This window comes from Pantherophis guttatus, chromosome 1, assembly GCF_059756535.1.
Source record: "Pantherophis guttatus breed Tessera chromosome 1, ASM5975653v1, whole genome shotgun sequence".
In the NCBI taxonomy this organism is placed as follows: domain Eukaryota; kingdom Metazoa; phylum Chordata; class Lepidosauria; order Squamata; family Colubridae; genus Pantherophis; species Pantherophis guttatus.
In genome coordinates, this window is record NC_142063.1 from 264,691,772 (window position 1) to 264,705,264 (window position 13,493).

Genomic DNA, 13,493 nt, shown 5'->3' on the forward strand with positions numbered 1-13,493 from the left:
CTTAAATGCAAATCTTGATTTACAAGCCACAAATAAGCAAACTGTGGTTTGTTTACTTGTGGCTTGTAAATCAAGATTTGCATTTACACAGCTGCATGAATATGTTCGCCCGCTGTGGTGTCTTCTAGATTGCTTGACGGATGTAAGAGACTTCTGAAGTCCCACACAAACATTTATCGGAACCCAAATTATGTTAGCATCAGAGAAAAAGATCAGCCGGGATAGACGTGTTTCACCCTGGTACGACTTCTGTCCTTCAAAGAGCTGCGTGAACGGGAGGGCAAAGCTCTACCGAGCGCATTTCAGCCCAAACCCCCAGCAGCTCTAAGTCGGCCCCAAAAGTAGTAGCTCTGCAATCGCCTTAAAGGCGCAGGAGAGCCGTCGGGAGGGCGGGAAAAGTCAGGAGCGGCCCTGAAGGACCGACAAGGAGCAAATGTGTGGCGTAGCGAGGCGCTGGCCGTGTCTTTAAGGCGTTGTCCCCGCCCCGTTTTCAGACTGCTGGACAGCCCGCCTTCCTCCTGCCGAACCGGCAGCGGAGGAGCGAGCAGTGCCGTGAGAGGCTACGAGCTGCAGGTGTAGGCAGGCGAGCGCTCCCTCACGGCGGCGGTGGCGGTGGCGGCGGCGTGGCCGGAGGAGGTCATCTTCGTCGGCAGCCATACCGCTAGCTCCGGCGGCGCTCCCCGAAGCACCGATCGCCCGCCCGGAGGAAGGGATCTGCTGCCCACGAGGCTGAGCTGGAACATGTCGGTGGTTACCGGAGGGAGCGAACCGGGCCCCGCCGCCACCGCCGCCACCACCGGGGGAGGCGCCGGCGGAGGGACCCGCGTTTTCTTTCAGAGCCCTCGCGGAAGCGCCTCCCGGGAAGATTCGGTCGCCCCCGCCGTGGTCCAAGTCCAGCAGCAGCAGCGGCGCCACCAGCAGGGCAAAGTGACGGTCAAGTACGATCGGAAAGAGCTGCGTAAAAGGCTAGTGCTGGAAGAGTGGATCGTGGAGCAGCTCGGGCAGCTGTACGGCTGCGAGGTACCCGCTCGTTGTCGCGCCCCTTCGCAGCCCGATCTCGCCCTGAAGGCGCGTCCGAACCGTGGAAAGCCCCGGGCCCGTCGAGGGGCCGAGGCAGCGCGCACCACACCCCTGACGGTCCGGCTCCACCCGCCCCCCCATTCGGGAGGAGAGCTGAACCCGGGAGCCGCGGAGTTGGCTCTTCCCTGCCTGCCTTGTGCAGCTGGAGGAGAGCCAGCGCTGCTGCTCTTGGCTACCTCGCCGGGAGCTTTAGCTCACCCTGGCGACTCGTTGCTTGCGGGGATTAAGTCCCTCGCTTTCTACTACTAGTGTATTCGCCCTTCGGATGTTCCCGAGTAGAGACGGATCCATCCGTCCGCAGGCGAGGAGATCCTTTCCTAACAGTTTGGAAAGGACGAGGGTTTGGGAGGGGGGGGTGCAGCTTGCCTTATTGGGAGCGGGCGTTGAGTGTCCCTGTGCGCTGCCACCTCCAAATGACATTCGTGGTCTTCCCTCTCCCCCCTTTTTTGGCCGCCTTTTCCTTTTATTTGCCAGGGCAATCGGTGCATCCATGAAGGAGTCTTATTTTGCACACAGTTGTTAGTTACCTTTGCTGTTCCTTGAAAATAAGTAGACTGTATATACAGTTTGGGAGGGTGGGGGGAGATAAGCTTAGCGATCATGCATGCGGTGTGTGCTTTATGTACCATGTGATACATGTCACACTCTGTGTTTCTGCCTACATCAGTTTAGCTGAGATCCTTAACCCTGCAGGCAGTGAAGCTCTGATTTATTTGAGCCCAGAAGAAGTCCCTTTTCTGCCTTCCTGGGTTTAAAATTCCTAGTGACATATAATACACATTTTTTTTTTTTTGCCATTGTAGATGCCATGTCTGTTCATATTTCTGACTGCTAAATTCCCTCCATCTGTGATTCTAAACTGCAGCTTTAGGATGAAAATAGATTTTATTAACCTTGGTTAGGTGAAGAGGGCTTTTCTGATGAAATAAAGCTACCTAAGGTGGGAAGAAGTTCAGGGAATGAACCTTCTGCATTTTTCTCCCCTTCCCCCAAATATATTTAAAGCTTGAGCCGGAATCTGTTGAGGCTTGTGAACAGAGAAGTTAAATGAGAATCTGATTTATTTTCCTCTGCACCAAGGATCTTCCTGTTGAGTGAAAAGTGACTGACATTTGAATGTGATTATTAGCTGTCCCTAGAGTCAAAAGAAACAAAATACTCCCTAGATTAGCAAAAGGCATTTTATGTAGGTTCTTTAAAAAGTGCATCTGAAGGGATAATATTCAACTACTGGTACTTCTGGTTCTAAATGTATTTGTAGTGGGGTTTGATTTTTTAAAAAAATTGTTAATCAACAAAATTACACAAAGATGGCATCGGTTTCCATAAACATTTTGCCATTTTTTAAATCTTTCAATGGCTCAAGTAGTGGCAATACATAAATGAAATCTGTTCCTTTAGAAGTAGCCATATAATACCAAAGTCATTTTCCTAAGAAACTATTAATTTATTACACAGCTAATATTTTGAAAGCAGACCTTTCTTTAAAACCTGAGGAACCTGAGGCAAAGGGATTTTTAAGAAACTGGTGCGTTTAAAAATATCCCATACTTTCCCACCTTTTCCCTTCCATCTTTTTGCTTACCAGAAAGTTCATTAACGACAGAAAGCTGGTATGTAGTTCCATATCTCTTTTGTTGATAGCGTTAGGATAGTGTTTTTCAACTTCGGCCATTGTAAAATATGTGGACTTCAATCCGCATAATTCCCCAGGTAGCATAGCCATCTGGAGAATTCTGGGAGTTGAAGTCCATACGGTTTAAAGTTACTTAAGTTAAGAAACCTAGGAATTAATTATCTGCAACAGAGAAGTGGAGGCAGTAGGTCCAATCCCATATGCCAGTCTGGATTATCTGACTTGTGGATGTCAGGGTGAGGCCATGCTGTCTCCCCCTTTGCTAGCTGCTCTGTGCTTTCCCTGCCTGTTGGTATCATCCCTTCCCCACAGCCAGCTGCTGTGGGCTGTCCTGCCACATGTCTGGCATATGTGTCAGACGAACCATTCCAGATTTGTCTGACCTGTTTTCTTCCATTGGGAAAGCGCATAGCAAAATATAAGGATTTCTGCTCTGATAGGAACCCTCCTTTAACTGCAAAACATTTAAATATGTTTTTGAAGATTAAGAAGTGCAGTTACGCTGTTTCAAGTCAGTAGAAGTTAATTTACTTGGAGATGAGGCTAACAAGAACAAAGGATTTAATTAACAATGGATTATGTTGCAGGGTTCCTGTAAACTGTATTTTAGCACAACTACCCAGTCTACAATAGAGGTAGAATAGTGAATGACATTGGAATAGAATAATAGCGAATGATGTTGGAGGGTTGTTACATATTATTCTTTCTAGCTAACCTACAATGCAGTAAGGAAATAAAAATACTGGATAATATTACGGAATATTATAATCTGTATTTCATTCACTTTTCATTCAAAATTTAATATAGCTGGACAACATCATAGGATACATTCACCCAACATAAATAATGTGATTACTGAATCAGCCAATGTACTGAGTTTGTACAGTACACTGAACCAAATGATCTGGTTTTTTTCTTGCTAGAGAAAAACTAACCAAGGTAGCTTTTAGTAAATGCAGCTACTTGGTATGAAAGTAACTCGTTTAAGCAACTGGGGCAACCTGAGCTTGTGAGGTTACTGTGAACCACTCAAGAGTCTGTGCTATAATATACTGCTCAAAAAAAATAAAGGGAGCACAAGCAGAAGACATCCAAGATCTGAATGAATGAAATAACCTTATTAAATACTTTGTTCGTTACATACAGTAGTTTTGTGTTCCCTTTAGTTGTTTGCGCAGTGTATAAACTACTGTATGTAACGAACCAAGTATTTAATAAGGCTATTTCATTCATTCAGATCTCGGATATCTTCTGCGTTCCCTCTATTTTTTTGAGCAGTATAGGGTAAACCATATTGTATGACTCTCATACCCTGCTCTTTCCCAGGTCCTTCCATTCTGCAAAATGGGCAATGAATGGAATTTCCTTTCTGCTTTTTATGAGCAAGGCTATTAGTTTAACATGTCGTGCTAAATAAGAACAGGGTTAGAAAAAAATAGGAGTACTTCTCTGCTATTTTCTTCAGTTGGGAGGCTAAATGGATAGATACCCTCTTCCAGTTATTTTCACATCTTAGTTTCCTTCACTGATCTGTGTGGGTAGAGCTCACTTCCATGCCTAGGGACATTTAAATTATCTTTTCAGAGCAATTCAGGAAAGATGCCTGTGGCTGATGGTACATCACTTTCTGGTTAGGTGCTGCAGAATTATCGTGAAGATGACTAAGTTAAAACAAATGGGGCAGCTGCTTTTTAGCTTTCATGCTTGAAAGGAGATGCTCACCAGTAGATGTGTTCACCAATAAGCCACATTTTGGCTTTTTGGGTTATTTCAATATCCAACTAATGTTTAGTCCTAAAAGCTTCCTTTTTAGTTTTCTTTCTAAAGATTTCTTGAACTAACATATTGGCAAGAATTCTCTGGAGTCTTATGTGTGGAACTTGGAAATTGGCATTCCCCTTGAAGATTAAAATACATCAGAGAATAGACATGTTGGAAGTCTGTCCTTAATACAGGTAGTCCTCGACTTACAACAGTTACTTTAGTGACAATGGCAAAGTTACAACGGCACTGAAAAAGTGACTTATGACCATTTTTCACACTTAAGACCTTTGCGGCATCCCCATGGTCATGTGATCAAAATTCGGATACTTGGCAACTAGGTCATATTTATGACCGCTGGTTTGTCCCAGGGTCATGGGATCACCTTTTGCGACCTTCCGACAAGCACAGTCAATGGGGAAGTAAGATTCTTATTAACTTTTAATAGTTATTAACTATTCGCCATGGGCGAATAGGCAGCAATATAAATCTAATAAATAAACTTACCAACTGCAGTGATTCACTTAACAGCTGTGGCAAGGAAGGTCGTAACACGGGGCAAAACTCACTTAACAATAGAAACGTTGGGCTCAATTGGGGCCACAGGTCGAGGACTATCTGTATTGTAGACCTTGATCAAAGGAATATAAGTGGAGGAAAGATCCAACTTAATCTTTTTTCCCTTTTTTCACCATCCCATTTTTGGGCTTGTATCCTCTCTTGCAAGGAGAATGTATGGGTGCTGGTAAGCCTCCACCAGGGATAAATCAATGCTGTCCAGTGATGAAAGAGTCATTTCTCTCCTCACTGCCTGCTCTTACTATTGCCAAGTCTTTTTATTTATGGAAAAGGTGATAGACTGTCACTGTCCTGGGAGCAGGAGTGGGAAAACAAGGAGAAAGGCATGTTTGATCTATTACCTTTCCTGTTCAATGCCCTCATCCCGGCAACATCTTATTGCTTGGTCTTGCTCAGCTTGCTATAGCTAAATATTGGGAATGAGAATGAAGAGTGAGAAAGTGCTGAAAACGTATTACAGGTAGTCCTCAACTTACAACAGTTCGTTTAGTGACCATGCGAAGTTACAATGGCACTGAAAAAAAAAGCGAGTTATGACCGTTTTTCACATTTGCAACTATTGCAGGGTTCCCATGGTCACATGATCAAAATTCGGACCATCAGCAACTGACTCATATTTTTGACGGTTGCAGTGTTCTGGGGTCATGTGATCCCCTTTTGCGACCTTCTGACTAGAAAGTCAATGGAGAAGCCAGATTCAATTAACAACCGTGTTACTAATGTGACAACCACAGTGATTCACTTAACAAGTGTCTCATTTAGCAATCAAAATTTTGGGCTCAATTATGGTCGTAGGCTGAGGACTACCTGTACTTCTTGATTGCTATGCTTAAGTTCTATTGCTTAAGACAATACAGGTAGTCCTCGACTTAAGGTAAAAGTTCCCCTTGCACATATGTGCTAGACTTCCCCAACTCTAGGGGGCAGTGCTCATCTCTGTTTCAAAGCCGAAGAGCCAGCGCTTTCCTGAGATGTCTCCGTGGTCATGTGTCCGGCATGACTAAACGCCAAAGGCGCACGGAACGCTGTTACCTTCCCACCAAAGGTGGTCCCTATTTTTCTACTTGCATTTTTTATGTGCTTTCGAACTGCTAGGTTGGCAGAAACTGGGACAAGTAACGGGAGCACACCCTGTTAGTGACCGTTTGAAGTTACAACAGCATTGAAAAAAGTGACTTATGACTGTCTTTCAAACTTATGACCATTGCAAGTATCCCCACGGTCACGTGATGTACATTTGGATGCTTGACAAGTGACTCACATTTATGACAGTTGCCATGTCCCGGGGGCATGTGATCCCATTTTGTGACCTTCTGAAAAGCAAAGTCAATGGGGAAACCAGCTTCATTTAACAACCATGTTACTAATTTAAGGACTGTAGTGACTCACTTAACAAATGTGGCGAGAAAAGTCGTAAAATGAGGCAAAACTCACTTAACAAATTTCTCACTTGGCAACAAAAATGTTGGGTTCAATTGTGGTCCTATGTTGAGGACTACTTGTACAGTTGCTGTTCTGAGGAGATTCGTTCATTCAGGAATTCTCATTCAGGAATAGAATGAACAAAAATGAACTTCTTATAGTCTGCGTGAAAGAGAACTTCGATTTTACTTTTTCTATATTATTGGCAGAGGGCAAGAGACACTAAATCCTAACATGCTGCTATTATAAATAGAGACTACCCCAAAATTGAACTTGATTCCTAGTGATTATAGGGACAATCCATGTCATTTTCTCAGCACAGTAAGAAATTGGTTTGCCACTGTCTTCTTTCGGGAGCTTTTTTATAACTTCCCAAATTAGTCAGCTGTCCTGGGATTTCCTGCAGTGGACAGGTAGTCCTTGACTTACAACAGTTCATTTAGTGACCATTCAAAGTTACAACAGCCCTGAAAAAAGTGACTTATGGCCATTTTTCACACTTACGACCTTTGCAGCATCCCTAGGATCATGTGATCAAAATCCAGATACTTGACAACTGGGTCATATTTATGACCAAGGCTGTGTCCCAAAGTCATGGGATCCCCTTTTGTGACCGTCTAAGAAGCAAAGTCAATGGGGAAGCCAGATTCACTTAACAACCGGGTTACTAACTTATCAACAGCAGCGATTCACTTAACAACTGAGGCAAGAACGGTTGTAAAATGGGACAAAACTCACTTAACAAATGTCTCACTTAACAACAGAAATTTGATCATAAGTCGAGGACTACCTGTACTGACATCCAAGTGCTAATGAAGTCTGACCCTGCCTAGCTATCTTAGAACTCAGCTGTTTGACTTGGTGTTGCCACCTTTGGTGATGCTCTCATTATAGCTCTATTCAAATATGACATGTATTGTATATTACTTCGCCTGAATCTTGAGAGCAAAAGATTTGAGAACAATGAACTACCAAAATAGTTCATTTATATTTCTTTAAACGTGATCTTCCTTTTCCATTAAAATACTCAAGGTGACCTACAGCTACAGTTCAAATAAGACAAGTGCACTCTAAAATCACAAGGTAAACGGGAAAAATGGAACGTAGCAGAAAGTTAATAGATCAGCAATTTGCCGTCTCATTTGTGCTCTTGAAACAAACCTTTGTGAGCCAATTGCAAAACATCATGGAGAAGGTAAGACAAGCCTCCTACTGAAAGGGTTTACACAGGTTAGGTAAACCTTCTCAATTTAGGATATCCTGGAATTCTGCTGTCATGATGGACAGGTATTCTGGTTGAGAGAGAGAAAACTCCATCCTGCATCCTAACCAAATACAAACCATATGTTGACAAGTAATAAGAATTCTCAATGGCCAACCCAGATTGGATCCTGCAACATTATCCTGGGACACATATATTCGCCTTCACTCATAATAAGAATTTCCTCTGCAGTAGATTTAGTGGTTTTATATAGGAGATTTTCTTGGTCTTGGTTCATTTAAGATTTGTGGTAAAAAAGATGAGACTGCAAAGGAACTAGAAGCTGGTGAAAAATTTATAAAAAGTAGAGTCACTGCCTTCCAAGAACTGACCTGTGTCAGAAACATTGCTGGTCTTGAATTGTAGCAAACAACATTTCTTAAAATGTTCAGAAAGACAATCTAGTGTAAAGAAGATTTCCATGATGCAGTTAAAATGTGATTAGGGCACAGCTCTAGAAATGGGTCTGCTAGTTTAAAATGGACAAAAGCATACTTGCTCGTAGCCAGGAGGATCTCAAGAGGATGAACCTGGTTTCTCAGGTGGACTAGAGCATAAACGAAAATCCAAATAAGGACCTGTTCTTAGACAAACCGTTCTATGCCTGCAAGCAATTTGGATTACCGAGAAAGCAATTAAGTCTTTGAAATAACTTGAGCACTGTGTAAATTCTTGTTTGAACCATAACTGTATTACCCAGATTAAGAATGTGAGTTGCCTGCAGGCAGGGTTTATTTGTAGCCTTTTCCCAAGCATGTGTGTAATCCATTTGCCTGATGAGATAATGTCACTTGCATATTTCAGACTCACTTTCTTGGGTAAGCGAAATGTGACATTTTGCCTTCCAAACGTCTGTCATGTGTGCATCCATGTTACATGTACAGTAAAGATGAGTTGCAAAACAACTGAATATGTACAGAGAATTTGGATGAAAGCACAATTTTAAAGTCATGATGTAAATATGGGTCTCAAAAGGGGAGATACCATTCAACATAAGCAAGTCTAAAGGATTGGCATATTGGTGCCAAAATCCTATCTATTCATGAAAACCAATAAGATCAGAGACATAATAGTGAAAGATGAAGAAAGAGATCTAATGTTAAATAGTTCAATGAAAGTGTAAACCCAGTGTGAATTTACTGTAAAAAAAGGCCAAAAATACATGTTAGAGAGAATAAGAAATTGTATTGGAAATAAGAATATAAATGTGATAATGTCATATATCAATCAATGGTGAGACTGCATCTAAATATTATTCCCTCTTCTTGTTGCCGTACCATGGGACTAGAGAGAGTTCAGAAGAGGGCAACTAAGATGATCAAAGGAGTGGAGCAGCTTCCCTAGGAGTAGTGGTTGTGACATTTCGGGGGGTGAATGAGAGGGATGTGATTGAGGTTAACAAATTATGCCTGGTGTGAATAAAGTGGACAAGGAGAAGCTGTTTTCCCCTTCCCAAAATACTAGAACCAGAGATTGCTCAATGAAATTGAATCCTGGAAGAATAATTTTTCCCCCTTTTGTTTGTCCCTTACACAACATTTAAATCCAGCTTTGAAATTTGCTACCATGAAATGTGCTGGTTACTACTTTGATTAGTTAAAAAAAAAGGAGAGATGGACCAATTCATGGAAGTTTTGGGGATCAATGGCTATTAGTATTGATGGGAATGCCTCTGAAGGTCATCTGCTGGGAGACTATTAGGCTTCCTTGTGCAATTGGTTGGCCACTATAAGAACAGACCGCCGGATAAATGGGCCAGCAGGGCCATTCTTATGTTCTAATGTAGACTGGATGGACAGGTGGAATTATCCTAAAGGATGTTCATTGGTGTAAGGATTTCAGATGTTAGTGGTAAGTTATCAAACCTTCCTATATAGAATAATTCTTTTAGTTGTTAGGAGCCAGAGGTACTATTATCATGCCTTGTCTCCGTGTTTAACAGAGATATCCCCATTAAAGTTGTGCAAATCTTTGAAAATCTTTTTTGCTTGGTTAGGTATTTGAATGAATTCTCCCCCTCCCCCTTCAAAACAATGTGAAGTGGTACCCTGTTCCCCCATCAGTGATGTCCGTGCCTGGATTCTGCATCCACAAAAGAAAGATGGATTTTCCAACATTTATTTGAGGCAAAGCAGCACATCTCCATGAAATGAAACAGTTATGTTAAGGTGAACCTCCTACAAACATCTGTGAAGGATGGGGAGGCATTTGGCAAAGTTGGGGGCACATTTTTGTGTGTGTGTGAAGAAGGGATATGTTTTCCAGAACAAACCCTGAAAATGAGCAGAAAAACAATCTTCTTAAGAGCTTAACAATGCTTCTGAACAGAAATGGTTCTTCCCTTATCAAATCAGCAGGCAATAACTAGCACTACTGGTTGAAGATATCAGATGCAGTTGGTAGGAGAAGATATGGGATATAATAAGATACATCCACCACAATAATTAATCCTTGCTCAATACATTCTGCACTCTGGGCTCTAAAAAAAGAGGAGTGTCACAAAATCGGCTGTATCTTTTGGTAAACATGGTGGAACTAAACAAACTCATTACAATGTAGATAAAATAATCTACATTATTTTAAGAGGATGAAAATAAGTAGCCCAGACCAGTTCTCAATTCATTAGAAATCAATGGATTGCCTCCATCCATTCAAATTAAGAAAGAGTGTGCTTATATATTTTAAAATATAAACAATAGGTTAATGAATAAAATATCCTGCAGATACTGGATATCCACAAAAGCTGATGGAATTGAGGATAAATGCAGGGAAAACATCTGTGTTTCATCTATTATTTCTAAGAACTAGGCATTCCTTCCGACACTTATTTTCTTTTCAAAATACACAAACAGTAATTTCCTATCAACCTAGCATTTGCAGTTATAATAAATAGCGACAAATCTCAAGAATTCAATTATATTCAAAAGGTTTTTTGATGGAAAATTAAATATATGTATAAAAATCTAAGGTCAGATCCCTTGAAAACTTAAAATGATATATTTGCAAGAAGCTCAAGAAGAAAATCTGTACTCTTCAAAAATAAAATTTTCCGAGCAAAAATGGGCATCCTTTTAGAAAGTAAAGGAATGTCTGATAGCTTTTGAAAAAGGGACACTTATTGAAATGGCTTGTTATATTAGCTTTGTTTATACATTAAAACAATTTCAGATAGTCCTTGACTTATAACCAGTTGCTTAGCCACCAAAGTTATAACAGATCTATCTTGAGGTTACAACCCAGATTCAAAATTCCAATAATCCCCCATTCATCATGATCATATGAGTGACCTTTGGGTGCATGGGAGTACAGCTGCATTTAGGGCCATTTGCCACATCCTGCAGTCATGCGACCATATTTTATGCTGGTTTTGTTGAAAAACCGGCATTTGCTTCCGGTTTTCAGCGAAACAACGCGGTTTTTGACTGTCACGACTTATGACCATAATGTCTAGACTCCAGTATGGTTGTAATTTGAAGACTACCTGTAATAAATAAAACAGCCCCTGATATCCTGAAAAAATGTGTAACTTTTTATGGTACTTTTTTTTTAAATTTCACAATTTTACATTCTACAGTATACATACCCTGCAGCTGGTTCAAAACCCTAGATCCTTCATATTTATATCTCCCAACAGCTTTTTCGTTCCCTGTTCTTTCTTTTCCTCCCTAATGTACTTTCAGACTGACATTATTCTCCTAGGATCAATTTTCCTTATTTCATGCGTGTGTTTCTCTGTACAGTATATAAGTGTATCCCTGAATACAAGGTGGATTTTAGAATGTATGTGCTTTTTAGAATATAACAGATAATAGACCATTTGTTTATTTGTTTATTGAAAGCATTAATAGAGCTGCCCATCTTCTAACCAACTCTAGGTGGCTCCTAATAATAGACTGTTGAAGTTCTTGTTTAAAATAATATTAGATTTGCAAGCTAATGTATTTCCCCTCCCAGGCAGGTGGATGGAGGAGGGAGGATCCTTTGCTCTTATGGAGGTCTAATTGGATCATTTCTAGCTCAAAGAGCTTAAGTACAGTACTTGTAGCAATACTCTGGCTGAATACGCTATGTACCTTTCAGACATCAGTAACTAAATGAATAAATTGCAATGCTGCTGATTTTGTATATAAAAAGTAAAATTCAATTATATAAATAAGTGGTTGGAACCAGCCATTCTCTGCATGAAAAAAATGAGTTGTGTAAATGAAACTACAGGCTCCTTGAGTATCTCTTTTGACAGATTGTGAAAATTAAGTCACCGAACCAGAAATCTGTTCTGATTCCATCTTTTTTATCATCATTAAGAAAAGTTATGCCAAATATAAGTTTGTCAACAAAGGAAGTCAAACTACAAATTTTGTTGCATGTCAATGCTTAAAAGAATTTACTCTGGAATTTTATAATCCAGATCTCGAAATATTTGTATCTGGTTATATTATTAGTTCTTCTAACTAAATGCTGTTAAATGAAACATATTAATACTCAGAATCAGAAAAAATCAGAATTTAGAATATATTTTAGCCTCCAGAGTGATCCTTCTGCTAGAAAATGAATCTGTTTGCACATTGCCACTTGTATCCCCTGTCTAATAGTTGCTACGCGAGAGAACAGCTTTGATTCCAGGCATACGTTATTTTTGTGGTGTAAATTTTTGTCTACTTTTTTCTCCTTAAGCCTTGAAATGTATGAACTGTAGTGTAAGAAAAAAATACCTTATGTCAGGCTGCATGTTGCAAAATGTTTATCAAATATAGATTAAAATAGTACGCTTGAATGGTTTTTGGTTCACACACACACTGAACACTTTATCAGTTCGACAGACCATCAGTGATAGTCAGTAGTAAGCTATGTAGTACCGTAGAACATGAAAAAATGTCATTAATCCAGGGTTAAAATCCAGCAGGTTCTGACAGGTTCTGGAGAACCGGTAGCAGAAATTTTGAGTAGTTTGGAGAACCGGCAAATGTCACCTCTGGCTGGCCCCAGAGTGGAGTGAGAATGGAGATTTTGCAATATCCTTCCCCCAGGAGTGGGGAAGGAATGGGGATTTTGCAGTATCCTTCCCTTGCCACGCCCACCAAGCCACGCCCACAGAACCAGTAGTAAAAAAATTTGGATTTCACCATTGCATTAATCTCATTCACATTCATCCAAGTGTGAACTTTTTTCAGTTCTGGTGCTTCTTCATTTCTATTTCATGCCATGTTCAATTTATATTTGGATATATTTTTCCTGTTGCATAACCTTTTTGATCGCTGTGTCAGCAATGGCTCTCCCGTGTTGAGAGAAGGTGATGGGAACATCCAGACATCTTCGGTTTGAAGAAATTATGGGACAATTTACAGATTACAAGAGAATCTCAGAATTGCTGCACAAGTTCTTTAGGCTTTGGGATAAGCATAAAGCTGTCTGTTTGGAAGCAACCATACAGCAGCATGATTTATGTTAATAGCAGTTGAAGGAGTTAGATCCAGAGACCCTATAGCCGTGATGGCGAACCTTTGGCACGCATGCCACAGGTGGCATGCAGAGCCATATTAGTGGGCACACCAGTTCAGCTCTGGGGCGCATGCGTGTGCCGGCCAGCTGATTTTCGGGCCTTCTGGGCCCACCAGAAGTAGGGAAACAGGCTGTTTCCTGCCTCTGAAGGGCCTGGGGGGAGGTGGGGAAGGCCCATTTTTCTTTCTTACCTGGCTCCAGATCCTCTCTATTTATCTGGGAAGAGGCTCCTAGAGACTCCTAGAGAGGCTCCTA

At 41.1% G+C, this 13,493-nt stretch overlaps 1 protein-coding gene across 1 annotated transcript in view; it reads left to right on the plus strand.

Moving 5' to 3' along the window:
• The first annotated feature begins 346 nt into the window (after window positions 1-346).
• Window positions 347-13,493, plus strand: part of PPP1R14C (protein phosphatase 1 regulatory inhibitor subunit 14C) — a 57,834-nt gene continuing 44,687 nt past the window's right edge. The window contains exon 1 of the mRNA XM_034419009.3: window positions 347-1,020. Coding sequence (XP_034274900.2) covers window positions 742-1,020 — 279 coding nt within the window. The 5' untranslated portion in view covers window positions 347-741. The remainder of the gene's footprint in view (window positions 1,021-13,493) is intronic.